A 26,865-nucleotide genomic window follows, 5' to 3' on the forward strand; every position below is an offset into this window, starting at 1 on the left:
CGCGCCACGTGATTGGGGAATTCCCCTAGTCGGGGCTTTCCAGCAGCAGCACAGCGAGCGATTCACAAAGTTGTCCGCTCGCTGTTTACTAAATATTTATTAAAGAAACTGGAACAGACTCGTTTGATGGATGGTGCATTTAGTTGACGTTGTCCAGGCATTTGCCAAGATTTTTTTAGCAGTGGTTTACTAAAGTCGACGTCTGATAGAAGCTGTACGAGAATAAGCAAACAAGGTAAGTTTGATAAGTGCTCATGTAACTTAACGTTAGTAAAAACGAAATTATCATTATTACCGATCAGTTTTCTAACAAGTAATTTGGGTCTTTGATAGTAGAGAATGCTACTCTGCTTTCTTATTTAGAAATATGACTCAGTTACTTGGTAAGTTGCATAACGTTAGATAAATCTACTTTGAGCTTGTTTTGAAAACATCACAGATGTACAATATGATGTTCCCTCGCGTACATACAGTATCACTTTATATTAATAACAAAACCGTTAAATTGCTAACGAAAATCTTAGCAATGTTCATTAATGCCAGTTATCGATAGTGTACAAGTCTTTTCCCGTGTGTTTAGCTCCTGCACGCGCGCGTGTATGCGGGAAATTCCCATCAAAAGTCAGTACTTTTTGGATCTGACACATGTGCAGGGGAATCACATCCCCATTGAACACCGTTTACTCACTCATCATTTCCATCATTTTCAATCTGACAGGACGCCAGAGTCGCTTTGGATGACCCTGCAGATCACAGAATGGCTGGAGCACTAAGGTAAAGTTTTATCTCACGCATCCTAATGATCTGTACACCTGTGCAACCTTTCTTAAATTGGGCACCACTGACACATAACGTTACAGAGTTTAGATGCCCGATAACGCTTTCCTGGTTGGCAGCTGTGCACACTTGTGAATAAATATACTCTAAACGGTTTGGATGTGATTTACATGGAGCATCTAGACTTGTAATTAGTTAAATGTGCATACTGATACTAAAAAACGTAATATAATACGTAAATAATTTTAGGGTTAACAATACAGTACAATGGTTTATTTAATTATTTTTGTCTATGGAAGACCTGAAAGTGGTAAAATGAGATTAACTGTGATTTTTCTTCATCAAAAAAGCTTAAAAATTTTTCGTTTTAAAAAAAAACTTTATAATGTGTTGTCTGTGAGGCTAAGTTGCTTGATTTTAACCTTATTACTGAGAGCAATTGGGTGTCAATAAAATTAAATATTCGCCCAAAAATATATTTTGTGATTCTGTTTCTATATATATATATATGATTATTATTATTATTATTATTTTATTTTTTATTTAATGCATTAACATACTGAAAGACATGTCACAAATATGTTTTGTTTTTGTTAGCATTTTTATTAAATTGGTTTATGTAAAAAAAAAAAAAACATTTACAAATAATTTAGTGATTTCGCACTGTTGGAATTTTGATGTGGCCTCCTGACGGTCCCCAGGCCCCTGTTTGACATCCATTGTTTTAGACTGACAAACCCATTTTCACAGTGTCATTCTTTTGCATTTTCTTAATGAATCTTTTTGTCTATATTTGACATTCTTTAGATGTAGGGGTTGTTTGGCTGAAATGAAAATGTTGTCATTTCACAGAAGAAGCACAGGATGTGGTTGACATCCAGAAGAGTTTTACTCTTTTGTTTCAGTGACGTCAGGATTTGCATTTCACTCAAAGTGAGCCCTGACACCTCAGAAAGAAAATTCATAGTTTACTCTGCTAGTTGTCACATGGGTTTAAGAATATCTGTTTCTTTAGATCAATCTCAGTACAGCTCATCCTGAACAGCACAAAGCTTCCTCATTCCTGTCAGTGGCAGTTTAAGTAACTCTTTTGCAATCCCATCATCCAGTGTAGCCAAACATAGCCAATAATAGTAATCATAACAATGCTATAAATGAAAAGAAACATAACAATTTCTCCCCATTTTTTAGTAGTTATATCATTTAGAGATCTTCAGCTCCAATTCCTGTATGATTTAGAGTGGAAGTGTTCGTGGGTTTTAAGATGTGGCTGCAAGGGTATGCCAACAGATGGGGGGCAATACCCATCTTTCAGGGCTGTTCTCATGGCATTAGTTTTGGCGGCACTATGGGGATATCTGACTAATTCAGTTACACAGACTCAGAAATACATTCTGAGTAAATTACACTTGGGTGGACTTTTTTTGTCTTCACAGAATTTAATCGAAATTTTGTTTTTTAAAAAGAAAACATAGGAATTTAGTTTCAAAAGTACCTTAAAAAAAGAAAGAAAAAAAAGGAAGGGAAGGGAATTCAAAAGCCTTTGGAAAGTTAAGGGAATTCAGATATGAGCAAGCTTGATGTCAGAGTGTGAATTTGCTTGTACCTGCATTTCTCCGGATTTGACATCAGTGGCAGCAGTGAGCTGGTATTCTGGGGGCTTTCCTCTGTTTTTTTTTTTCCACTGCCTTACTTCCTGGAAGTAACGCAAGCAAGTCAGCCAGACAGAAAGAGGGAGGCAAAGTAGAAAATAAAAAAATCCGGTGCACATATCCTTGCTCTGACACTGAAAGTGAAACGGATTTGTGTGAGGTCTTTGTGTAAATCTGAGAGCCCTTTTCTCAGCATTGTGTCTGTCAGGTAGGCTAAGTACGCCTTCTTTTATGTAGGTCAGAAGACTGCTGTGGGGGAAAAACTGGGGACATTAAATTCATCTGCTGGGGTTTACAGCTCAGTTGATGTTTTGAGCACCTTACCGCTTGGGTTTTTTGGAGGTCTGGGTCTGTCTCTGTGTGAAACGGTCTCAGTAATAGCTTCTCTTTCTTCTACATTACAGGATGGATGAAACACATTTTAACATGAAGTTTAGCAATCCTGAGGTGAGCCACATGTTGTCAATATTACTGCTGTATCTTACATCAGATGTTTGATTTAGAGTGACATGTTATTAGTTATCACAACATCAAAATAATTTTTGGCTTGTTGGTAATGGCTTAGAATCTTGTAATTAGTGTATCCTTAATTTTAGACACATTGTGATTTGTGCTAAAGGTTTGGGTTTAAACACCCATAAATATACACTTAATATAAAAACACCAACTTTTTGTCCTTACAGTTCATGGTGGAGCTTCCATATCTGCACGAACCTTTTGAGGTGAAGCCTGAACCCTTTGTGCCAGAGACAGGTAAGCTAACAATGTCTGTGAATGTACTTGATGGGTTTTTTTTCATTTGTTGTTCGTTTACCTTTTGAAAATAAGGATGATTAACTATGTATGATCTGATCTTTATTCCAGTTCATGGGCCTTATCTACAGATAATTGAGGAGCCAAAGCAGGTACAAAAATCTTCATATGCTTGTTGTATTTGCTTCATTTCCACTGTATGTGACAAAGACTGACAAGTATTTCGGCATACATTCGTAATGTGCAGGCAATGTGGGATAATTCAAAAAAATATGCACTGGAATTCCCCAAAAAACAGTGAGTGAATGAGTAAGGTTTTACGTGAATAACACTGTATGTGTGCATTACAGAGAGGATTCAGATTTCGTTATGAATGTGAGGGCCCATCCCATGGTGGTCTGCCAGGGGCCTCCAGTGAGAGGAACAGAAGGACGTATCCCACAGTCAAGGTGGGTTAAGCCACAATGTAGTGAAGTTTTTAATTTAAAAGTACATTTATAAACGCACACTTTCTCCCTCGAAAGGTGTCAAACTACGTGGGTCACGCTCGCGTAGAGGTTCAGCTTGTGACGCACACAGACCCCCCACGTGTCCACGCACACAGCCTTGTGGGTCGCCACTGTACTGACAACGGAATATGCACCATTGATGTCGGGCCTAATGATCTCACAGCACAGTGAGTGAACACTATTACTGTGCACCATGCTCATATGATCTCTCTCTCTGTTTTTTCATGAGTAAAGTGGATTGCGTAAGGCATTGTGTGTGTGTATCATCATGTGACGCTTGTGGCTTTTGAGTGGTGTTTGTGTGTAGTTGCTCAACCTTAATTTATCCTCACATCCTCTATGTCTAGATTCAGTAATTTAGGCATCCTCCATGTCACTAAGAGAGGAGTGCATGAAGTATTAACGAAAAGACTGAAAGAAGAGAAGAGGAGGATAAAAGAGCCTGGATGTAAATTTACTGGTAAGCCTGTGATTTCATTCTTTAACTGGACATACAGTAACTCCTTACTGCTTACATCCTCGTTTGACGTGCTTTCTCTCTCTTACTCTCATATAGATGCAGAGGAACAGGCTATTTTGCAAGAAGCCAAAGAACTGGGCAAAACCATGGACCTAAACATTGTGAGATTAAAGTTCACTGCGTATTTGCAGGACAGCAATGGGAGTTTCACAAGAGCCTTGAATCCAGTTGTCTCCAACCCTATCTATGATAGCAGTAAGTCCTGCCAAACAACAGACGCGAATTAACTTTTAATAAAGACTCACCTCAAAGTTGAGGGGTCATATCTACCAAAATAAATGAAAATATGTATACGCTTTGATTAAAAAGAATATATATATATATATTCTTCTTCTTCTTCTTCTTATTATTATTATATATATATATATATATATATATATATATATATACATATATATATATATATATATATATATATATATACAATATTATTTAATAGAAAAGGAGATTTTACTCATGTAGTTTACATTAATCAAAGACCTGATAAGTTTTATTTTTTCCTTTTAAATTATGAATGTAATTAGTTTAGCGCCTTTGATTTTTATTTTACAATTTAGTTTTACTGTAAAATTGTTCTATAATTTTCTCTGTTTAAATGTAATTGTCACTTTGTTTTCGAAAGAAATTACTTTTATTCTGCAGGGCTGCATTAAATTGTTTATAAGTTATTACTGAAAATGTAAAAATAAATTCTGTTCTTCGGAACTTTCTAATTATTAAAGTATCCTCGTTTCCACAAAAATATTAAGCAGCACTTCTTTAAAAAAAAAAAAAAGCCAAAAAATGTCAAAAACTATGTATAGACTCAATCTTTTGAATGGCAGTGTAAATTAGAAAAGTGCGTGTTGTTATATAATCTCGTTATAACTAAAGTAAAATGTGCTGATCTTCGCCCAGAATCACCAAATGCTTCAAATCTGAAGATCTCCCGCATGGACAAAACCTCTGGATCAGTTCTGGGAGGAGAAGAGGTCTTTCTGCTCTGTGATAAAGTTCAAAAAGGTTATTATGATTTTCAAATTTCAAAAAGGATTGACAGTCCTTCCCATCCTTTCAGATCAAATGATGTTCATCTCCTTCTTTTCCAGATGATATTGACATTCGTTTTTATGAGGAGGAAGATGATGGAGGATGGGAGGCATTTGGAGACTTCTCCCCTACTGATGTCCACAAACAGGTTTGTGTTAAAGGGACACATGCATGAAACGGTTGACTACTCCAGATTTTGCCATCAGAGGCAGTTTAGCCTTTTACAGCAAATGTTTACTAACCCTGTTTTTATTCCCATCAGTATGCGATCGTGTTTAAGACCCCACCATACCGCTGCACAGATATCACACATCCTGTCACAGTCTTCCTTCAGCTCAAGAGGAAGAAGGGAGGCGACTGCAGCGAACCCAAACAGTTCACGTATATTCCTCACAATCAAGGTTAGTAGTGCTATATTAAATATATACTCCTTTAACTGAAATAAAGCATTTAAACCAACAGATTTAGAAAAACTGTTCTAACATACGTATGGGGACCGTGTATATCTCATGCAGTAGCTTAATTGTTTCACTTAGTTTTTGTACATTTTGTACATTATTTAGGTCTGTGGTTGGTTTCAGCAGTCATTAACCGGATGTCACATGATCCTTTAGAAAACATTCAGAAACAATTCTTACTATCAGTGTTATTATCAAAAGTTGTGCTGTTTAATATTTTTGTGGAAACCCGTGTATATTTTAGTCAGAATATTTTGAAGAGAAAGTTCAGAAGAACAGTGTTTATTTGAAATAGAATAGAAACATTTTCGTAACATTGTAAATGTCTTGCTGAAATTTTTGCATCAATTTAATCCATCGTGGCAAACGGCTTTGAACATATTAATACTTTTTTTTTTAAACGTACTAACCCCAAACAGTAGTTTTGATCCATCGCATGTATTTCTCACGTTGGCTCCTGTTTCCCCACAGACAAAGAAGAGGTTCAGAGGAAGAGGATGAAGGTGCTTCATCAGTCTTACGATCACTGGCGGGGAGGAGGAGCAGGGGCCTATGGGGGTCCTGGATCTGGAACAGGAGGAGGAGGAGGAGGAGGAATGGGAGGAGGTATAGCATATCATATTCCTAAACTCAGAGATTGCCAGTTCAGTTATTCAGGTGTACACTAGAACGTTCATACATGTAACAGTCAATTTCACCCGTAGGTTTTCCATTTAATCCTCCGATGGATGGTTCAGGGTTTTTCATTGGTGGATGCAGTGGATTTAGCGGCGGGGCACAGATGTCAGGCTCCACACCACAGGCTGAAGGATCTCTGAATCAGTCGACAAACACACAAACTCAGTCTGGCTCTCAAATGCAACAGCAGCTCTTTCAGATTGGTGAGTAGAGTTATGCCAGCAATACTCAAGACATTCAAGATTTTAGGTGCATATGCGCTCAGTTTCCTTCCTGTATTGTTTCCAGCCACAGCTCTGCAGAGTCGTGCCTCTTTGATGGCAAAGAGCTCTGCTCGTGCCTTGTTACAGTACTGCAGCACTGGGGATGTGCGTCCCCTGCTGGCTCTGCAAAGATATCTGTGTGGAGTGCAGGACGAGAACGGAGACACGTATGTCTTTTCACATCTCTGCCTTAAACGCCAACTATACTAAATACATTTTTTTTTTTAGTATAGCTACTTTGGATTAAATGATCTGCTTAATGAATAAAGGCAAATAACACGTTTTAATACATTTAACAATGGTACACAGTTACAATAGTGTTCAATGAAGAGGGGGAATAAGTAACACAATTGTGAAGGGAATTTTTTTTATTTTAATCTGTATTATTCTCCCATAGTCCTTTGCACTTGGCCATTATCCATCAGCAACCTGTTGTGGTACAACAGCTCATTCAGGCCCTGAACAACACTCCACAGCAGAAGTTTATCAACAAGCTCAACCACCTCAATCAAGTAATTTAACAGATTTAAACTACCTGTTGAAATCTAAGAGATTTTAATGTTGTTATTATTTAAGAGTTTCTATTTCATTTAGTTTTGCTATTTATGTCACCTGAATATTTCTTGTGGTTTCATGTGTCATGTAAAGTTAATCTTTCTGTTCTTCTCCAGGCTCCATTGCATCTGGCTGTGATCACAAAGCAGGCCAGGTTAGTTGAGATGCTGATGAAAACGGGTGCAGACCCGAGCCTGCTGGACCAGGAGGGCCGGACAGCGCTTCACTTGGCCGCTCACACCGGTGATGAGGCCGTACTACGAGTGATCCTGGGTCTGCTGGGAGAGCGCCATGCCCATTTAATAAACTCTGCTGACTTCTCAGGTGAGACATACACATAGGTATCGTCTCTCGGTCTTCACTGAAATGGCGTTTTAAGGTTGCATCACATGTGAACATTTTTTTCCTCTCTTTCTTAGGTCAATATCCAGTCCATCTCGCAGTAAAGAAAGATGGAGAGCACTGTCTTCGATTGTTGGTGGGGGCAGGAGCAAAGATTAACATGCCAGAGCAGAAAAGCGGCTGCACAGCACTACACCTGGCAGTGAGGGACAACTCTTTAAAACTGGCCTGTTATCTCATCACCGAGGTAAAGGACCGATGGAGTGCTAGCTCTTCTGTGGTCGTAGTTTTGGTTTAGTTCAGTAAATACTTGTTACATCACTATTAGGGGTTTACTATGTAGGAAATTTGAGACTGATACAGATCCCCCACATTATTGTTCAAAGGCTTGACTTCTACTCATTTGATGACAAAATAAATTAAAACGTTAATATTGTAAACAAACATACAATTTTAAATAATTATTTTTACATAAATACATTTTTTTCAGGATTCTTTGATTAATAAAATGGTTCAAATAATGGCGTTTTCACTTTTGATCAATTTAATGCATGCTTGCTGAATAAAAGTATGCGTTTCTGACACCAGACTTGTGAAGAAGTGTATTTTACAACACCTTAATTTTTACAACACCGTAAGAGATATGAATAGTTCTGCTTTCTTTCTCGAATATCACTGTGATGAAATACTGCGGCGGTTTCACCCTGATTTAACACTTTTTAAGCATACAGCCAGCACAAAGTTTTATGTTTGTTTGTGGTTACTTTTCCAGCTGCAGGCTGACGTGAATGCGTGTACCTATGGGGGCAACAGTCCTCTTCACCTTGCTGCCAGTCAGGGCTCTCCACCTCTCTGCTCCATGCTGATAGCTGCAGGTAACTGAGAAACCTTCTTTCCGACAAATATGAGTTAGAAGGCCTAGAAAGCACAATGAAATGTCATTAAGAAACATGGTGAAGATGAACATTTTCTGTATAGCATGTGGTTTTTAGTAAGGTCTTTTCATAATGTATGACATTAATTATGTTTGATTAATGATCTTTTGTTTTCTTTTTTAGGTGCTGATAAACGCATGGAGAACGACGAGCCTCTTTTTTTCCAGAGCTTGTCCTCCTCAGATGAAGATGACGAGAGCGAGAAGAAAGAAGTCGACAGGCAGCTTCCAGATCTCATGGTTCAGCAAGTTCACTGCATGTCGATATCATCTGAAAGAGGAACATTTAACCCACGCAAGAGACCTGCTGCGGGACACACACCATTTGACCTGGCCAAATGCCAAAAGGTTTGAGCTTTTTATCTGTACAATGCTTGTATAACCTGTGAACATTTGAAGGTGAATGAATAAATGCATGCAATAGATTTCATCTATTAATCTCTTCCTCAGGTTAGAGATCTTTTAGATGGCAGGAAAGGCCCCAAGTCCAGTTCACTTGCCCCCAAGAGGACCAAAATAAGCACTGAGGAAGGTAATAAGACTTAGATGCATGCTTTACAGTATGTTCTCAGAAACCAATGCTTCTAGTATGTGACTGATCTGTATTCGTCCTCCTACAGTGAACCAAGGTTTGGATAGTGAGGTGCTCACGAAACTGTGTAGTATTCTCATTGAAGACCATGTACCCTGGAGAGAGCTGGCGGAAAAACTGGGCATGCTCACACTCACTCACCTGTACCAGGAGAGTGGCTCACCCTGCCAGAAGCTTCTCGAGAACTACCAGGTAAGAGATTGTCGTTATTCTCACGAATTGGAAAATTCTGTTCTATGTTAAATAGGCATTGGCAAGATGCTGTTTGGAACAGCACTCTAGCATACTGATGACTTTATCTCCAGTATAAAGTATGTGGCACGTTATGCAAATTATCTATATGCATGGATTACTTGGAAGCTCATTTTATTTGCCAAAATGTGCAATACACAGTATAGCTCCTTGTTGTATCCCACAGTCACTGCATTTGACTTACCAGCTCATAAAACATATTTTCGGATATCAGTCTTAATCAGATTCACACTTATGTATTTACCTGTGAACGTGCTCAGCATGTGACCCAAGCCGTTATATTCTCCCGTGCAAACAAGCGAAGCCGAAGGATAATACCTCACGCTATTACCAAAAAATGTTCAACCGCAAGAAATCTCATTTTATGCTGCTAAAAAAGTAGCTAATGTATATATTTTTTTAATTATTTAACTGTAATAAAATAAGTTTTAAATAAAAAATAGACGAGATGGTCTAGTAAAAAAATTAAATAAAAAATAAATATAGAATGGATTGCAAATACATACAGTATAAATGCATTTTAAATACATTTTAGTAAATGTATTTAGTATGCATTTAGAACACATAAATATGTCTAAATGTAATGTAAAAAAAAAAAAATTAAGGAGTTATAGATTATAATAGATTGTATCTGTCTGGCTAGATGGATTTTGTATTTGTGCATCAAGTTGGCACCCATTATGAATGATTTATGTGCATGTTCAGTTGAGTGGTGGTCCTGTGGATGGCCTGGTGGAGGCGCTGCAGTCTCTGGGTGTGAGTGAAGGAGTGAGACTGCTGAGAGACAGCCAACCCAGAGAGGACAAGCAGAGCACAGGTACAGGTTCACACTCGGACAGAGAAACAAAAGCTTTCATCAGTAGACTGTGAATAAAACATCTTTCCTTTCCAGATTCTAAAGAGGACAGCGGCTTTGGGAGTCAGTCCATTGAAGAGGAGATGGGAAATCCTGCAGTGGCCAATCACTGATTATCAGGATCTATTCTTTGAGGACAACTTGGCACTTTATTTGACTGGTTTTTCAGGTGCGAACTGGTGGACTGTTCATCATCTCAATAAAGTGAAAATACGGCACAGCACAGGATGAACTAAAACGGATCATTTTGAGGTCAAAAGCCCTTGCTGGTCTTACACAACAGAAATACAACATGACAGAAATCAGTTGCTTTAAGACACTCAAATCTCCGTGGTCTGAAGTCAAGCTGTAGTCTTAGTGCAGTACTTTTATCTAAGCAACCCCTCAATTACTGAGATTTCACAGCTATTAAACAGTAATGCAACTGTCATTCCACAATCTCAGCTGTAATCTTGGAATATTTCTGCAGAATGCTCTGATATGAATGTTTCTAGCAAGCTCTGTTTTGATTTATATGCAACCTTAGGAAAATGCAAAGATGTGATGCAATTTTTAAATCACATTGGTTGTTTTTCTGATACATCTGGAGACATCTGTCTAATACTGTTTATTTATGTGTATGTTTGGTTGCAATTATACACTTGTTCAGAGTAAATATGTTTGTGTTTTAATAAAGGTATTTCATTATCCTGTCTTATACTGTATGTTGACTGAATATAGTAATAATAATAAATCTGCATATTAGAATGATTTCAGAAGGTTTTTGTGACGTAGCTTTGCCATCACAGGAATACATTTTATTTTGATATATAGATATAATGAATGAGTTTGTAACAGTATTTCACAATAGTACTGTTTTTACTCAAAATGCAACCTTGACAGAAAAATAATATAATCAAGACTGTATTTCCAAAAACCTACATTTTCATAATTAAATCTGAAATGAAACCGTTATCCTTTCAAAACAGATTTATTTTGCCTATGCCTTCAAAACATTACAAACATTATAGCATTTTTTACTGAGAGGCTGTAACATAATATTAACATCATATACAGCTAGAATGGATAACACACCAAACACAAAAACTAAGTCATAAGAAATAAGTTACATTTACAGCAAAATCTTTGGGTGACACCAAACTACTTGTAGTGGTCGAGTGCTCCCTATAGAAAACTTGGATATAAATTTTTAGTCCATATGCTTCAGTCATAAACAAATACTCAAGACAGATAATAAATGTTCAAAATATATAAATAACTCTTCATTAAATACGCCTATTATTCATAGTGCAGTGAAGCGAAACACTACTGAAGTGCCATTTGATGGAATTTGGGTCCCATATCATGTCAAAATATATTTTTTGTGTGTATGTGTCCTAAATGTCTGAATTCGATCTATACGCTGGCAGTGTTAACAGTCAGTTTAGATCTTCATGACCTGGATTTGCATTGATTAGCGTGTTGTTTTACAATTTCTTGGACTCGGATATCAGTAGGACAGTTCATGAGGTTATGATTAGCAGCACAGAAGCATACCTTCACTCTCCTATAAAGCAATACTTCACACAAATTCAGTCGAACATAAGAACACACCAGTTCGTAAACGGGTAGAATTATTTCCGACCAAATGACACTCCCTTGAGCAGGTCTCTCAGTGCAGTTGAGGTATAAGATGTGGTAACTCTGAACAGACCAGCTTTTAGTGCCTCCTGTTTCACCACAGCACTGAATGGATAAATGAGTGCCTGAGAATTCAGTGGCTCGGTCATACATCATTCGCAAGCTCAATACGTATTTTAAATACACATTACACTACATAATACGATGGGATCGATTTTTGTGATGGATTTTAACATCCGTTTCACGTGGTGATTGGTCAATGTGCACAGAGTGAAGTCCTTCAGATATTCAGCATGTAAACTAATCCCTTGTGAAAAAGAAGTGCACTTCAGCATACTTTTAAAAAGAGTACTTATTGGACAGCTAATTGCATGTTTCTTTTTGCAATCAAATGATAATGTATTATAGTTTAAATGTAATATTATATTAAATACGGTTAATTGCATTTCATGTAGGACTTAGTATATCTTTATCTGTAGTTTCATACTAACTTCAAATATACCTTTAAAATATACTGCCAAGTTTATACTGCTGAAACTTGTATTTCATGTATTTTAAACATCTTTCTAATTACACATTTGTAATAAAGTTGCAATTTAGTACATTTAAAATAAAATTTTCTTAAATGTAATATCAGATAAAAACCACAGAATTTGAATCAAGTACTTTACAATGTTAGCCAACACATCAAAATAAGTGTACTACTTTAAAACACAACGAAAGATTAAAACAATGATTTAAATGTACTTTAAAGTAACTGACTACATCTGACACAGACAGTCAAAAAATAAAATAAAAAGTGTACTCTAAGTACACATAAGTGGCCTTAATTTCATTAATATTATATTATCCTCAAGTACAGTATCTTAAAAATACACTTTTAAGATTTGAAGCACACTACAAGTGCACATTCATACACTACGATTAACCACACTTATTTTTCACAAGGTCATTATCACACTGTCATGGTATAAAGAGAAATAATGCATTCATATTTTTAGTAATTGTACCAAATGAGGAACTGATTGTCTTCAAACATCTTAGGCATGCTTTGAGACGTGCTTTAAGAAGGTTTAAAGGACTATACAGAGTAGACTAAGTTCTTGAAATTCCCATAAAGAATTTAAGCGCTTGATCAACCTCAAATGATCAAATGATCTAAAAAGCAAAATCTACAATGCTTTAAATATATAAAGTGAACAGCACATGTTCACACAATAAAGAGGCTCACCTCTCATTATGCTGTCACTCCCAGGGCCACCAAGTTTGCACTTCAGCTTGTTCAAATGAAAAGCCACGAGTGTTTAAACCAACAATCAACAAGCATAGTAGACAGATTTGTGGCGAGAACACAGACTGAGAGAAATAAGACGATGTGAGGCTGGTGCTCCTTCTCATCTGCCCACTGGCAGATTTGGGTTTGCGGTTACTGGCCAGAAAGGCATGCTTTCCCAGCGGTCACACGTGGGGCTCAGCAACCCCAACCACAGTTTGGTGATCATGACGACTTGAGAACAGCCATCAAAGTAATCTGCAGCCGTCCTGGTAGCGCTCTATACTCAGCTCCTGAATGGAGAAAAACAAGCTCTTCTGCTTGGGTTCTCTCACTGTTTGACAGCCTGTCTGCAGCTGTGTCTCTGACCGTCTGAGCGTTTGGTCCTCTTGCTGCTGCCGCTGCTCCTGCTTGACTCTTTGGTGCTGCTGGCATGGCTGTTGTCCTGGGGTAACGTGGGGCTGGAGTGGGCCCTCTGCAGGCCGCCGTCGTCAAACAAACGGGCCTCGAACGCCTCCAGGTCTGTTTCTCCTATGCCGATCTTAGCTCTCAGCAGCATTGCATATGTTCCGTAACGTGTTTTCTATGAGATACGAATTAGGAAGACGTATAAACACAGTGAAGAGTGAAGGAAGGAATAGTATATTGAAAAATGTTTTACCTCAAAATCTAGATACTCTTCCCTTTGCTTGTACTCTTCTTGGTCTCTGCTTTTGGACTTGCGGTCTTGGGGCGTAGAGCGCAGTTCCTGGAGCTCAGCAGAAATGGCTCGAAACCGTGTCTCGTGAGACTTAAGCTGCTCCTCCTAGAATCATAATAAAGAAAAAATTAAGATTTTTTTTAATTTGTTAAAGTCAATAAATATATTGTTAAAAAGTTTTAACTGTCAGTTTAGATCTAGCAAAAAAGCCTCAATTGAGGATGATCGTTTTTTTGTTAATTTGTAATTTCCTAAAATGTCACTAAATATATTGTTGAAAAGGGAAAATAGTTATGAATAATTATAATTAAAGCAGCTTTGTAAAATATAAATATTTGAAAAACATTTGTTCGGCCTATCAAATGTTAGTCTTAAAGCAACTGATTTCTGTCATGTTGTCTTACTGTGGTGAACCAATGTGCAAAAGAATGATAAATTAATAAGTCATGCTATTTGTAAAAAAAAATGTAATTTTGAAAAATGTATTTAAAAATGTTTATGAAAATAATGAACATTCACGTGTATAGGCCTACATGTTTTACATTTTTGTTAACATTTTAGTATAGGGACCATTCCTCACTATAAACTAGTTGCTTTTTAGCATGCCTATTATTAACATATTGGCTGTTTTTTAGTACTTCTAGATTCTCCATGACTATATTATACATCCCTAATCCTGTCCAATACCCAAATTTAACAACAACCTTTAACTATTACTAACTACTTATAACTAACTATTAATAAGCAGCAAATTAGGAGTTTATTGAGGCAAACGTCATAGAGAAAAGTATTGGTCACCTGTGAGAGCTTGGTGTTTGAGCCTGGCAGAAGAGGGCGGCTGAACTTCTTTTGGGAGCCAATGGCAGCTGGGAAGGGAGGAGCAGAGAACATGGCTGCCACCGTGTTGATGCGGGTTATCCAGGACTGCATTTGCTCTGCGTTGCTGGTGGAGAAATGCAAGCAAAGGTCAACCAAAGGGCAGCAAGATAAGAGAATTCAGTAGAATATTCTCTGCTCAAAGAAACTGTGCACTTTTGTGCTTCATACAACTAACACTGCCTTGAAAACTGAGCAATTAGCAGGCAGCTGTTAGCAGGAGATATGGAGTGGAACAGATGGAGCAGAATGAGAGGGAGAGAGTTTTAGTATGTGTATCTGGGACAGACAGAATAGCTGAGAAGGCTCCATCCTCTTGGGGGATACACATTGAGTCATTCATCTGAGATGAGAAGGTTTTGACAAGGGCGTTACAAGCGCTGCATGTAATCAACAACCAGCCGGTGCACTGGGTGCACTCAGGTGTGTGTGAGTCTGAAAGAAAGTCATTGTGTAGTTTTGTGCTGTCCTGTTTCCAAAAGACAAACCAACATGAGCTGTCCACAAGCCTTCTGCTGAATAATTCTTGTCCTCAATTATAAAAGTGACAAAGTGTCCAAGTTATGCAAAAGTTATGCAGAAAGTTCTATAAAAGGCTAAAAACTGATTTCATTGCCTTTCACTTATGCACTACAGTTGAAATGTTTACGGTCGGTATAATATTTTATGTTTTTGAAGAAGTCTCTTATGGTCACCCTGGCTGCATTTATTTAATCAAAAACCTAAAAACAGTAATAATGTGATTTTTTTTTTTTTATATTTAATACTGTATATTTTATACTGTGATGACAATGCTGGATTATGCCATTACAAAAGGCTACTGAGAATTGGAGAAAGGGGTTAAAAATGCTTAATTTTCTAAAAACTAGCAAAATGCAAACAAACATATTGGTACTAAAAAAAGCTTAAAGGTATAAAATTCTGTTTCTGATATTGAAGGGAATAACTCTTATAGTATAGATAAGACAACAAGACTTACGGGGCCTGGAAAAGAAAGACCCTCCAGTCAGCAGTGCGAAGGTAAAACACGTCGGGTCGTTTGCTATAGTCTGCTGCCCGCATGGCTAAAGAATGATGGACTGATACTGCATTCTTCAAGTCCTCATCAGACAGCTGCTTATCCGGACGATATTCATCCTGCAGACCAATCGCAAAGAGGCAAATCACGGATCATTCTTGAAGACTTAATAAGCAACCACAAGAAAAAAATAATGACTAAAATGTACCTTTTGAAGGTAAAGAATCAGTCCTTTTAGGATGGCATAAAATGTCTTCCATCCTCTTTTACCTCGTGGGGCTAAAAGAACAACACTTTTAAACAAAGTGAAATATTCTATACCTAGGTGGTTACTTTTTATAAAAAAAAATGTACACTAAAATAATCATAATACCGATCCTGTCCTAGTAAAAAAAAATAAAATAAATAATTATATATATTTTATATATATATATATATATATAATGTTAAAGCATGATACATTTACTTAATTAGCAAAACTTGAAAAGATTAAGATTTATGATTAAAACAAAAAACGGAAAAAAAGACTATAATGATTTGCATCTTAGTTGAAGTAGTTACTTGCTTTGAGATATTTAGATCTTTGATATTTTAACTGGCAAAAAACAAAACAAGAATACACTTCTGTTTTGTAGTCTGAATAATTGTAGTTTAAATGACATTTAAAAACATTACTAGATCAAATAAAAGGCTGCATCTGAGCAATGGCTTACTTCTCTTGCCATCAGAGTCAGCGTGAACTTTCCGCACGAGAAAGCCGTTCATGTAGACCTGAGCGCTGGACTGCTGTGCAACACTGACGAGGGGGTTTCCACCGCTGCTGATCCGCTTCATAGTGTGAGATGTGGAGTCTTTCCTGCCGTCCAGCTCAGAGAAAGACTTCCGCAGTTCCTCCTCATCGCTGTACAACACACAAATAAGAGCTTTATTAAGAGCTTCTCACCTTTACCCACAAGGCATTTTACATACTAATGCAAAATTCCCCCTGACTTTCAACATTTAACTTCAATTGCTGTTTCAGCTATGACTATAACACAGACACATACAGGTAGTGATTCAGGGAACGAGGAAGCATAAAGCACCATCCAACCTCAATTACAAGCATTTTTATTGTGCATTTAGAGTCACTGATAAGGACTGAAAAACTGCATCTTTATTGCCTATTGCTAGGCACAGTTGTATTTTATCTAGAGTCAAGATATCCAGTGAGAGCTGTGCAGGGGGTGCAGTCAGACACCCTGGAGAGCCCCTGAGGTCTGGACCACTAAACATTCCTCTCTAACTGCTATGGAGTACAGCACATAGCCTTTGCCTTCACATGATAATGCTCTCATCTGTTGCTTAGTAACTGCTGGCCTCCATACTAGTAACCAAGAGAACCAGCTCAGAAGATGGAGCACCATGGGAGAGAGAATGAGAGAGAGGGAGGGAGAGAGAGAGAGAGAGAGAGAGAGAGAGGGAGGGAGAGAGAGACAGAGAGAGAGAGAGAGACAGAGAGAGAGAGGCAGAAAGAGCAGCCACATAAAAGTGGTGACTGACGTGCATTGATTCATACAGTGAATGATGGCCTTTAGCTGCGATTCACACAATGCTTAATAAATGAAAGTGCAATGAAGTGAATCAAACTCAGAAATGGAGGGAGTGTGAAACAGAGAGACGAAAAGAGTGGAGGGACGCTAGGATGGATGAAGATCAAAGACCTGCTGCTGAATGAAAGAGAATAAAACAATCACTCCTGCTTTTCTCCTTCACACATAAACAAGGGTACTGCAAAACCCCTAAAGGAGCAAACGCAGTGCGCATGAGAGTTAGTATGTGTGTGAGAGAGACAAAGAGAGAGGGCTGTGTTTAAGTCTGCATATTAGCCCGTCAAAGATTTCAACCTGTAATTATGGAGAGTCAACTTGCGGTAACCATGGCAACAAAATCTGGAAAGCATCATACGGCTCTGGCCAGGTCATAAACACACACCTACAGTAAATACACTCTTTCATAAAAAAAAAAGATTCCAAATGTTTTTTTTATTTTTTTTATTTTGCAATGCTACAGAGGAACCATTTTTGGTTCTCCAAAGAACCTTTCGGTGAACAGTTCTTATAAGAACATTTTAAAAACCTTTTCCACCATAATTACCTTTAGTGCAATGAGAAGGTTCCATGGACGCTATCTACGGCAATAAAGAAGCTATTTATTTTTGTGTATGTGTATGGTTCAGTATAGAACCTTAAAGGGTTTAGTCCCCTAAAAGATTCCTTAATTAGGGCTTAATCATAAGAACTCTACTGGATTCTTTTTAGCCTGGTGAAAAGGTTCTAATTAAAACAGAGTTCCAAAGATTTTAATGTTTTATGGATTCAGTCTGCTTTATTTCCACATTAATGACATCTGGATTAAACAGCTTGTATAAGTAGAAACTTTGTCACTAGAAGAAACTAAGAAAACAATGTCAAAAAATTAATAAAAGATTCAATAAATAATAATTTAAAAAAATAAATTTAATAGATCAAAAAGAATAACTTTCTTTTTGATCTTTAATGTCAAAAAAAAAAAAATATATATATATATATATATATATATATATTTACAGAACCTTTCTGAGTAAAGAGTTTTCTGGATTCAAGTAAAGAACCTATAAAAAAAACTTTATTTCCCCTAAAAGTGCACCTAATAAGCACATCTCACTGAAGAAATTAAATCCTTTCCATCTAAGGGATTCTATAAAGAGCTTAGGCCATTTTAAATCAATAACACTTCTAGAGGCATTGAATTATTTTCAAATGTTTTGGATGACACTGAATGAGGAGGATGCTGCTCTTGAATCTGATGTAGTGAAAACATTAGACTTACATTGTCCACTGCAGCTTTTCATTTTTGATAGAGTTGTAGAGAGCCTGTTAAAAGAGGAACAAAACAGTATAAAAGCACAACCCCATCAACAGTTTTGCCCTTTTTGTGTATACATGTGCGCACTCAAACATCCCACTGACATGTCTAAAAATAGCAACTGAAAGTTAACAATAACCATGAACCAGAAACAGGTTGCAGACAACACTTTTTATCAAGGAAAGAAAAAATCAACCCAACCATCATTAGAAGCAGAAGAAGAAAAAAAAAAGAAGAAATACATTTCTGTGGGCAGATCCTGCAGTTAACAAGTGTTACCTTTTGCTTTTTCTTCCGGGTTTGTGGGTGATTTTGGCCATCCTGAACCTTTCCGAGCAGATCAGGGAAGGCCAGGGGCTTTAAGGAACGCGAGCGAGGTGCTTTGGTGTAACGGAACGGGTCCATCACGCTGAAGTCCCGTCCACATCGCACCGAGCACAGGGAGCGAGAGCGGAGACGACCAGTGGAGTGAATACTGTTTACACCAATCATGATTTTTTTTTAGATACAGAATCCACAGATGAGAAAATGAAGGCTTTAAAATCAAGCAGTGCTAAATTCAACTTGACAGATTCTTCATTCACATGATGTTTTTTCCCAAGAATAGAATCCAGAGCGGCAAGTAGAAATGAGTTCAAAGAGCACGTCAAATGACACAGTGGCAAACTCAAAAGTCTTTGGCAGTGGCAGTGATCTCTTTGGCAGATCCTTGAGGGTGTCACATGGGCATCAGGCTTCCCGTAGTGATTCCAACTCTTGTATTATGGATCCATTCCTATTCATTATGCATGTATAAAGATCGCCCAGGCCAATGCAAATCCGTCAGAGCCATTTGGCATCAAACCTTCTGCTTTGATCAAGGCTGAGGATGTGTGGCCAACATCCAGATGTTCCCTGGTATACATCCTCAAGTGCATCACACCTACATGCGCTCACCGACACATGCTGACACGCTCACAGGTGCGGTGCAGATTGCTTGCGAGGACCGTGATGGTGGAAAGAGATAACTGGAGAAGAGGACACAATACGAAACATCACTGAAGCAAATGCATGAGATAAAAACACATGGGCTCATGCAGGGAACAGACTGAGAGGGTCTGACTTCCTCCCACTCTCAAACTGGCATCCCAAAGCTGTGACATCAACTAACGTCCCCCTCTGGGACGGAAAAATAGACATCAGACGTGTGAGAGACAGAAGGACCAGACTGAAGCAGGAAATCAGCAAAGAAACAAGACAATCCTGTTGCTTTATGCAGTTTTGTCCATTCAGTGTCAGTCGGTTGAATGCATTAGAAGTTTTCCGGAATTGTCTTTCATCCCTTTCTTTCTCTTTGAGCTTGTATCCTCACACTGGTAAAATCCAGATTCTTTCACACCTGATTTTGTCCCTTTCAGAAAACACAGCTGTAGGAACAACAGAGGTTTGCTCTTTTTCTTCTTCTCCTCTCAGTCTTTTTCCTCCTCCTTAATGTGCCGTGCGGTGAGAATGAGATCTTGTGAGGGAGGAGTGTTCACCCTCCCATCTCTCTCTTGCATTCACAATCTCGCCCGATCTCTTTCACGGTCTCTCTCAGCGCTCTGCTTCTCGATTGATGTACCCGTCTCCCAGCATGACTGACAAATCACGGCACTTGAATGTTCCATGATCCCACCCTCCTGTGAATGTCAATCAGTTCCCAGGCTCTCGAACATGATAATCCTCACATCACACTTCCATAATCTCATTTTCAATACGTTTAATGTAGAAAAGGTCTGTTCTAATGTATAATGACAATAAACCTGTTGCTTAAATTTATTATCATATTAATTATAATAACTAAATGTGCTAGCACTCAAAATCAGCATTAAATTTTTAGTTTTTTATACTGAGTTTATTTTATTGGCTAGGAATACCATTAAATTATAAAATTACGTATTCATGTATTCATTAAAAAATGTAAATAAATCAATCACTTTTTAAATCAATAAAGACTCATTTTAAATGTTTATTTAAAACATTAAAAGTGTATACAAAATGCAACAATAAATAACTGATAAATCATTTTAAATGGAAAAAAAACTTCTTTGTAATTATTTGTAAAATGTACAAGCCATTTCTAAGTGAAAACTGTTTTAATGAATTGGCAAGTAACATGCTGAACATAATGTGAAATTTGACAATTTCTTGTAAAACATGCTCCTATATAATCTTGTGTCTTATTTACAACTCCGAAAAATCATTTTTACAGTTATTACATAAAGCTTGTACAAACTGCTTTATATCCATCAGCCAAACGATTTAGCCATTTGCCAGATGAGTAGCAAAATATAATTGGACAGTCACACATGGGAGCAGCCAATGAACAGTCGACTTATGTTATCAATAAGAATTACGCAATATAACAAGTCACTGGGGATATTGTAGAAGCAGTGAATTTATTTTGGTTGGTGTGGTTTCTTTTGGTACTCTGCTCACTGATGCAGCCTGTTTTCTCTCTCTCTCTGTCACAGACAGCTCTGGGACACTGGGCATCCCATAGTCTGAATCTAACTTTATTCAAACGTGACCTGCTTTTATTTGGCCACTCTCTTTAGGCAGCCAGCAGTTATCCATGACTATATTCTACATCGCTAATGCTACCCAATAGATAAACTACTTATTAATAAGCAGCAAATTGGGGCGCGCAAGATGGCGGCTTGGAAGTAGCAGCAGTTTAAGGTTGCTCCTGTCACGCTTATTTATTTTCTATTAATAAGGTACGCAAACTCTGGATTTCAATTATAAATCTTCTGTAGTATGTCGCTAGAGACTTTCTGGCCGCAATCTTTGCCGAAAATGCCAAGACCTGCTAAGAAAACGGCGAAAAAAGACTCGGCCGTTGAGGGATCGGCCGACGAGCCCGAACAGAGTCAGGCAGATGCGGGCAGCGAGACTGACCTTAGCCCGGCGCTTGCAAAAGCACTTCAAATTATGACTGAGAAGATCTCTAATGCAATAGATGAAAAACTTGGCCCGTTGGCAGAAACAGTGCATAATCATACCCAGCAGCTGGAAAGTGTTAATGGTCGATTGGATGAGGCGGAGCGGAGAATCATGGCGGTTGAGGCATTTTCGGAGGACGCGCAATCTCGCGTTTTCACTCTTGAAAAACAAGTTGCCATGCTTACCGAACATATCGACGACCTGGAAAATAGAGGCCGGCGCAGAAATATCCGAATCCTGGGCCTTCGCGAAGAGGTAGAGGGTACCAATGCAGTTACCTTTCTTGAATCGTGGATCCCCGAATTTCTTGGCCTGCATACTAAGAGTGGTCGCATCAAGATTGAAAGGGCGCATCGTACGCTGGCTCCAAAACCGGGTGCTAAGGATAGGCCACGGCCACTGATTGTCCGGTTCCACAACTATGGTGACAAGCAGAGGGTTCTCGATGCCTGCAGGAAACGTTCAGCGGATGGGGATTTGCAGTATGAGGACAGAAAAATATCATGCTACCAGGATTTTTCGGCTTCAGTGATACGGAAGCGCAAGGATTTCAACGCGGTCAAGCAGCGACTCCGAGATATGGGTGCTCGCTATGCGATGCTGTATCCAGCCAAGCTACAAGTCAACATAGGAAGTACCCTTAAAGTATTCGAGACGGCGGCTGCTGTCTCGCAGTACCTGGATAAGAGTGATACAAATTCCAGCACGAGCACCTGATCCGTGTTGGGATTTCGACCAGACGAGTGCCTGGCGGATCTAGCTTCTTGAGTTCTAATAGCGACGTGAGTTTTAGTTTGCGTACTTTATTTTCTATTTCTCTCTTTTTTTTTTTTTTGAGTGACGGGGGCTATCTCAATAACTTTTTTTTTTTTTGTATTTTGAGTGTACTTTTTTGTACCGTTGCTACTGGAGAAGTAACTGACTGTTTTTGGGATGAAGAATGTTCCCCTTGACGTGGGGAAACAGCCCCTTTTTTCCTATTTTTTTATTTCCGTACCGTGCTTTCTTTTTTTGCTTTTCTTTTTTCCTTTCATGTTGCCAGTTTGGCTTGTTCTGATTTATGTTATTGTTTACTGTAATGCCCTGACACACGCATATCTGTTTACTGGACCTAATGACAATATGGAAATGTTTGAAAGGGGGAGAGCACCATCTGTTCTATTCTTTAAGTAATGGCTGGTAACTTAAGACTTTGTACATGGAACGTAAGGGGTTTACACGGGCGAATTAAAATTCGTAAAGTGCTCACACGACTTCATAAGGAAAATATAGATGTAGCTTTATTACAAGAAACCCATTTGAGTGATAGCGAACATTTGAACCTAACACATTATAAATGGGTTGGTCAAATTCACTTCTCATCCTTTACGAAAAGTAGTAGAGGAGTAGCAATTTTAATTAGTAAAAGTATACCTTTTAATGTCACAGAGAGTATTAAGGACAAACATGGAAGATACATCATTATTAAGGGGACTTTGAACGCAGAGGAAATTTCACTTTTAAACATATATTGTCCCCCAAATTACTCCTCAGAATTTCTTACAAAAACTTTTCTTGAATTTAAAGAACGCGCATCTGGATTGTGTATTATTGGAGGAGACTTTAATTGTTTATTGAATTCATTATTAGACCGCTTTCCCCCCAGGGACTCTCTCTACACCAAACAGTCCAAAGCTCTTGCTGCACTGTGTGATGACTTAGAATACTTGGATGTTTGGCGCACTCTCAACCCGCATCAAAATAAATTCACTTTTTTTTCTCACCCACATAAGTGTCACTCTCGGATCGACTACTTTTTTGCGCCTAAGACTATAATGCATACAATTACACGCTGCAACATAGGAGATATTGTTATATCGGATCACGCTATAGTGGTGCTAGATATTTGTGTGAGGGGGTTTCTTAGACCTGTTAGACGTTGGAGATTTAATAATTTATTACTCAAAGATGATACATTTCTCTCATACTTTAATTCAGAGTTTAAGATATTTTTATCTATTAACTCAGAATCTACAAACAATCCCTCACTTCTCTGGGAGACGACTAAAGCATACATCAGAGGCCTTGCCATTTCATACTTTGCAACCAAAAAAAGAAAGCAGTTAGAGAAAGAGAAACACCTGGAGTCAGAATTAAATACTGCCACTAGTAGCTACTTGAACGATCCCTCCCCAACTTTGTTAGAAAAAATAAGTGCTGTGCGAACCTCTTTAAATTCATTGCTAACTTATCAGTCTCATTCAAATATATGTTATTCAAAGCAAAAATTATATGAATGGGGTAATAAACCAAGTAAATATCTAGCATATTTAACAAAGTCCAATTCTGACTCACAATTTATTACTTCTATAGTAGACCCCATGGGAGTGCGTTATTTTGATCCTATTATTATTAACAATATTTTTAAACAGTTCTACTCTGTTCTTTATCAGTCTCATCATTCTTCCCAAAAACATGACTACATGATATCTTTCTTTGACTGCCTAACCCTCCCTGTCGTTTCAGAAGAACAGAGGGAACTTCTCAATGCACCTATTTCAAGGGAGGAAGCTATAGTCGCACTCCATAGCTTGAAGTCTGGTAAATCTCCTGGGCCTGATGGCCTTGCATGCGAACTCTATAAAGAATTTGAGTATGTGCTTCTAGACCCTCTTTTAGCTATGCTCAATCATTCATTCTTGACTGACAGGTTACCCCCCTCACTCCACGAAGCAAATATTTCTCTCATTTTAAAAAAAGGCAAGGACCCAGAAAATTGTGGCTCCTATAGGCCAATTGCTTTACTTAATTCAGATTTAAAATTGTTATCTAAAATTTTAGCGTTAAGATTGGAAAAGGTTCTGCCATATATCATTCATGAAGACCAGACAGGGTTTATTAAAGGCAGAAGCTCCACCCATAATGTCAGGAGGCTTTTAAACATTATTGAGCTTTCCCATAACCTCAGCTCTAGCTCTTGTATTTTATCCCTAGATGCGGAAAAAGCTTTCGATTCTGTGGAGTGGCCGTATCTGTTTTACACACTGGAAAAATTTGGCATTGGTGAATATTTCATTAAGTGGGTGAGAATACTCTATAAAGATCCCCTTTCCGCGGTTATTACCAATGGTCATAGATCTGTTAATTTTTCCTTATCCCGGGGTACAAGACAGGGCTGTCCCCTCTCTCCATTGCTCTTTGCGATAGCAATGGAGCCATTTGCTCAGAGGATAAGAGAGAGTGCAGCTGTGTTGGGGGTGTCTCTGGGGGGTAGGCGGCACAAAATCTCCTTATATGCAGATGACGTGTTACTCTTTCTTTCGGACCCCAAGACCTCTGTACCAGCGGTTGTTGACCTCATTCAGGAATTTGGACAATTTTCCGGGTACAAGATAAATTTTTCTAAATCAGTTGCCCTATTTATAGGGAATAAGAAATCCCAAAATCAACCTTCCTCTTTTCCTTTTAAATATTCCGAGGAAGGTTTTATTTATTTAGGTATTAATATAACCCCTACTTTTAGGAAATTATACAAAGCTAATTTTACACCAGTGCTCGAAAAAATCAGAGATGATTTGACCAGGTGGATGACTCTCCCTCTGTCTTGGCTGGGACGGGTTGCCATGATAAAGATGAATATCCTACCTCGGCTACTATACCCTATGCAGATGATTCCTATTTTACTGTCTAATAAGGTTATAAAAGAGCTTAATGGGTGGTTAAGTTCATTTATCTGGAGCAAAAGAAAACCCAGGTTGAAATTATCAAAGCTTCAGCTCCCTGGTGCAAAGGGTGGTTTGGATCTCCCAAATTTTAAATTGTATCAGTTGGCTTGCCAGCTTCGATTCATTGTTGAGTGGCTTAATGAAGATCCTAAATCAGTTTGGCTTGATCTTGAATCTTCACAGTCTAAATGCCCTTTGCAAAACTTACTATTTATCCGTGATTCTAAGCTGAGGAGAGCTATGTGTGATAACCCTTTAGTATGTAATACTCTTAAGGCATGGCGTGCTATTCAAAGATTAGAAGACAAGATCGACACAACCTCTCCTCTGTTGCCAATCCTGAACAATCCAGAGTTTCTGCCAAGTACTATGGACCTTGGTTTTAACCTTTGGCTGGCTAATGGTATACGTAGGATTTGTGATTTATTTGAGGAGGGATCACTATTGTCTTTCGATATTTTAGCCTCAAAATATAATTTACCTAGGCAACATTTTTTTAGATTCTTGCAAATTAGAGATTACATATTCAAAAATACTACACTCACTTCCAAATATTCACTTTCAGTAATTGAGAGGATGCTTTTAAACCCTCCTACAAAAAAGTTGATCTCCTTCTTCTATAAAGCCCTATGCTCCTATTCTACAGTTAATACCTCGCACCTCAGATTAACATGGGAAAGAGATCTTGGGGTGGTTTTCTCGGAGAATGATTGGGAGATGGTTTGGTCTCTAGCCAATAGGCTTTCAGTTTGCAATAGAGTAAGAGCCATTCAGCTTAGGATTCTCCACAGAATACACATTACGCCTCTTCTAAGACACAAGTTCAACTCCGCTCACTCACCACTCTGCCCCAAATGTAAATCTAACATAGGAGATTATATTCACTGTGTATGGGATTGTCATGTTATCCAGACCTACTGGTCCAGAATCATAGCTCAATTGAATAATATCTTAGGTTTGGCCTTGGATCCTGACCCTTTGTCTCTTCTCCTGGGTTTCCCATGTAAGCTTATTTCTGATAAGCATAAAAGACGTCTTTTTGACCTGTTAACTTTTGCTGCCAGGAAGAATTTACTTTTGTCGTGGATCAGCGATAAACCCCCCTCTATAAAGGGATGGCATTCAGTTATTAGAGAGACTATTCCTCTGGAACTCCTAACATCTTTTATTCACTCTACGACTGATACTTTTACTCGCACTTGGACACCTTATTTGGACAGCATAAATGCCTCTATTTCTGATATTCTGAGGTTTGGTATGATATAGTGCCTTCAGATGATCTATTACTCTTCGGGTCCTGTTGCACATTTCTGTTCACTGTAGAATGCCTTATGTTATGTATACTTTTGTGTTTATATTTGTTGTATGTCGGGCGATTTGTTACTTTGTTTTGTGTTTGTTTAATAAAAAAAAAAAAAAAAAAAATAAGCAGCAAATTAGGAGTATATTGAGACAAAAGTTGTAGATAATTGTGTTAATAGTGAGAATTGTACCTTAAAATAAAATGTTTATTGTTATTTCATGCATTAACTTATTGAAATTAAAGATTTGAATTAAAGAACTGAATCTTATTGAAATGTTACCAAAAAATTGCAAGATCAATTATCAAAACAGAATTTTCACAGCTTGATGCTGTACATTGTGTAGTGACTAGTGG

General features: G+C 38.0%; 2 protein-coding genes across 6 annotated transcripts in view; one reads left to right on the forward strand and one right to left on the reverse strand.

Annotated features, from left to right (window-relative positions):
• The first annotated feature begins 26 nt into the window (after positions 1–26).
• On the forward strand, positions 27–10,857 carry LOC132157270 (nuclear factor NF-kappa-B p100 subunit-like). Of its 3 annotated transcripts, XM_059566532.1 has the most exons (24): positions 28–235; positions 719–774; positions 2,834–2,876; positions 3,113–3,182; positions 3,294–3,334; positions 3,533–3,631; positions 3,707–3,858; positions 4,039–4,151; positions 4,248–4,406; positions 5,109–5,213; positions 5,300–5,388; positions 5,503–5,641; positions 6,170–6,304; positions 6,403–6,579; positions 6,665–6,806; positions 7,037–7,151; positions 7,311–7,518; positions 7,614–7,783; positions 8,309–8,411; positions 8,595–8,818; positions 8,921–9,002; positions 9,091–9,254; positions 10,020–10,131; positions 10,207–10,857. In XM_059566532.1, the coding sequence occupies exons 2-24, from the start codon at positions 758–760 to the stop codon at positions 10,281–10,283; spliced, it is 2,736 nt and encodes a 911-aa protein (XP_059422515.1). In that variant the 5' UTR covers positions 28–235; positions 719–757; the 3' UTR covers positions 10,284–10,857. The 3 variants fall into 3 exon arrangements, with proteins under 3 accessions (XP_059422513.1, XP_059422515.1, XP_059422514.1); XM_059566530.1 differs by having other exon boundaries at positions 27–235; positions 4,039–4,406; XM_059566531.1 differs by lacking the exons at positions 28–235; positions 719–774 and adding an exon at positions 2,479–2,637 and having other exon boundaries at positions 4,039–4,406.
• Positions 10,858–11,121: 264 nt separating this feature from the next.
• psda (pleckstrin and Sec7 domain containing a) overlaps positions 11,122–26,865 on the reverse strand; it is a 35,783-nt gene continuing 20,039 nt past the window's right edge. For all 3 annotated transcript variants that reach the window (XM_059566526.1, XM_059566527.1, XM_059566528.1), the window contains 7 exons: positions 18,505–18,548; positions 16,371–16,558; positions 15,866–15,936; positions 15,619–15,776; positions 14,562–14,706; positions 13,725–13,868; positions 11,122–13,646 (listed from right to left, as the gene is read on the reverse strand). In XM_059566526.1, the coding sequence (XP_059422509.1) occupies positions 13,395–13,646; positions 13,725–13,868; positions 14,562–14,706; positions 15,619–15,776; positions 15,866–15,936; positions 16,371–16,558; positions 18,505–18,548 (1,002 nt within the window). In that variant the 3' untranslated portion in view covers positions 11,122–13,394. The remainder of the gene's footprint in view (positions 13,647–13,724; positions 13,869–14,561; positions 14,707–15,618; positions 15,777–15,865; positions 15,937–16,370; positions 16,559–18,504; positions 18,549–26,865) is intronic.

This window comes from Carassius carassius, chromosome 14 (genome assembly GCF_963082965.1).
Source record: "Carassius carassius chromosome 14, fCarCar2.1, whole genome shotgun sequence".
NCBI lineage: Eukaryota > Metazoa > Chordata > Actinopteri > Cypriniformes > Cyprinidae > Carassius > Carassius carassius.

Bases quoted from the DNA above. Each gene is read 5' to 3' on its own strand.
- LOC132157270 (XM_059566530.1), top strand. The intron at 3,183-3,293 runs GTAAGCTAACAA...TCTTTATTCCAG, and splicing joins ACCCTTTGTGCCAGAGACAG to TTCATGGGCCTTATCTACAG. The intron at 7,784-8,308 runs GTAAAGGACCGA...TTACTTTTCCAG, and splicing joins CCTGTTATCTCATCACCGAG to CTGCAGGCTGACGTGAATGC.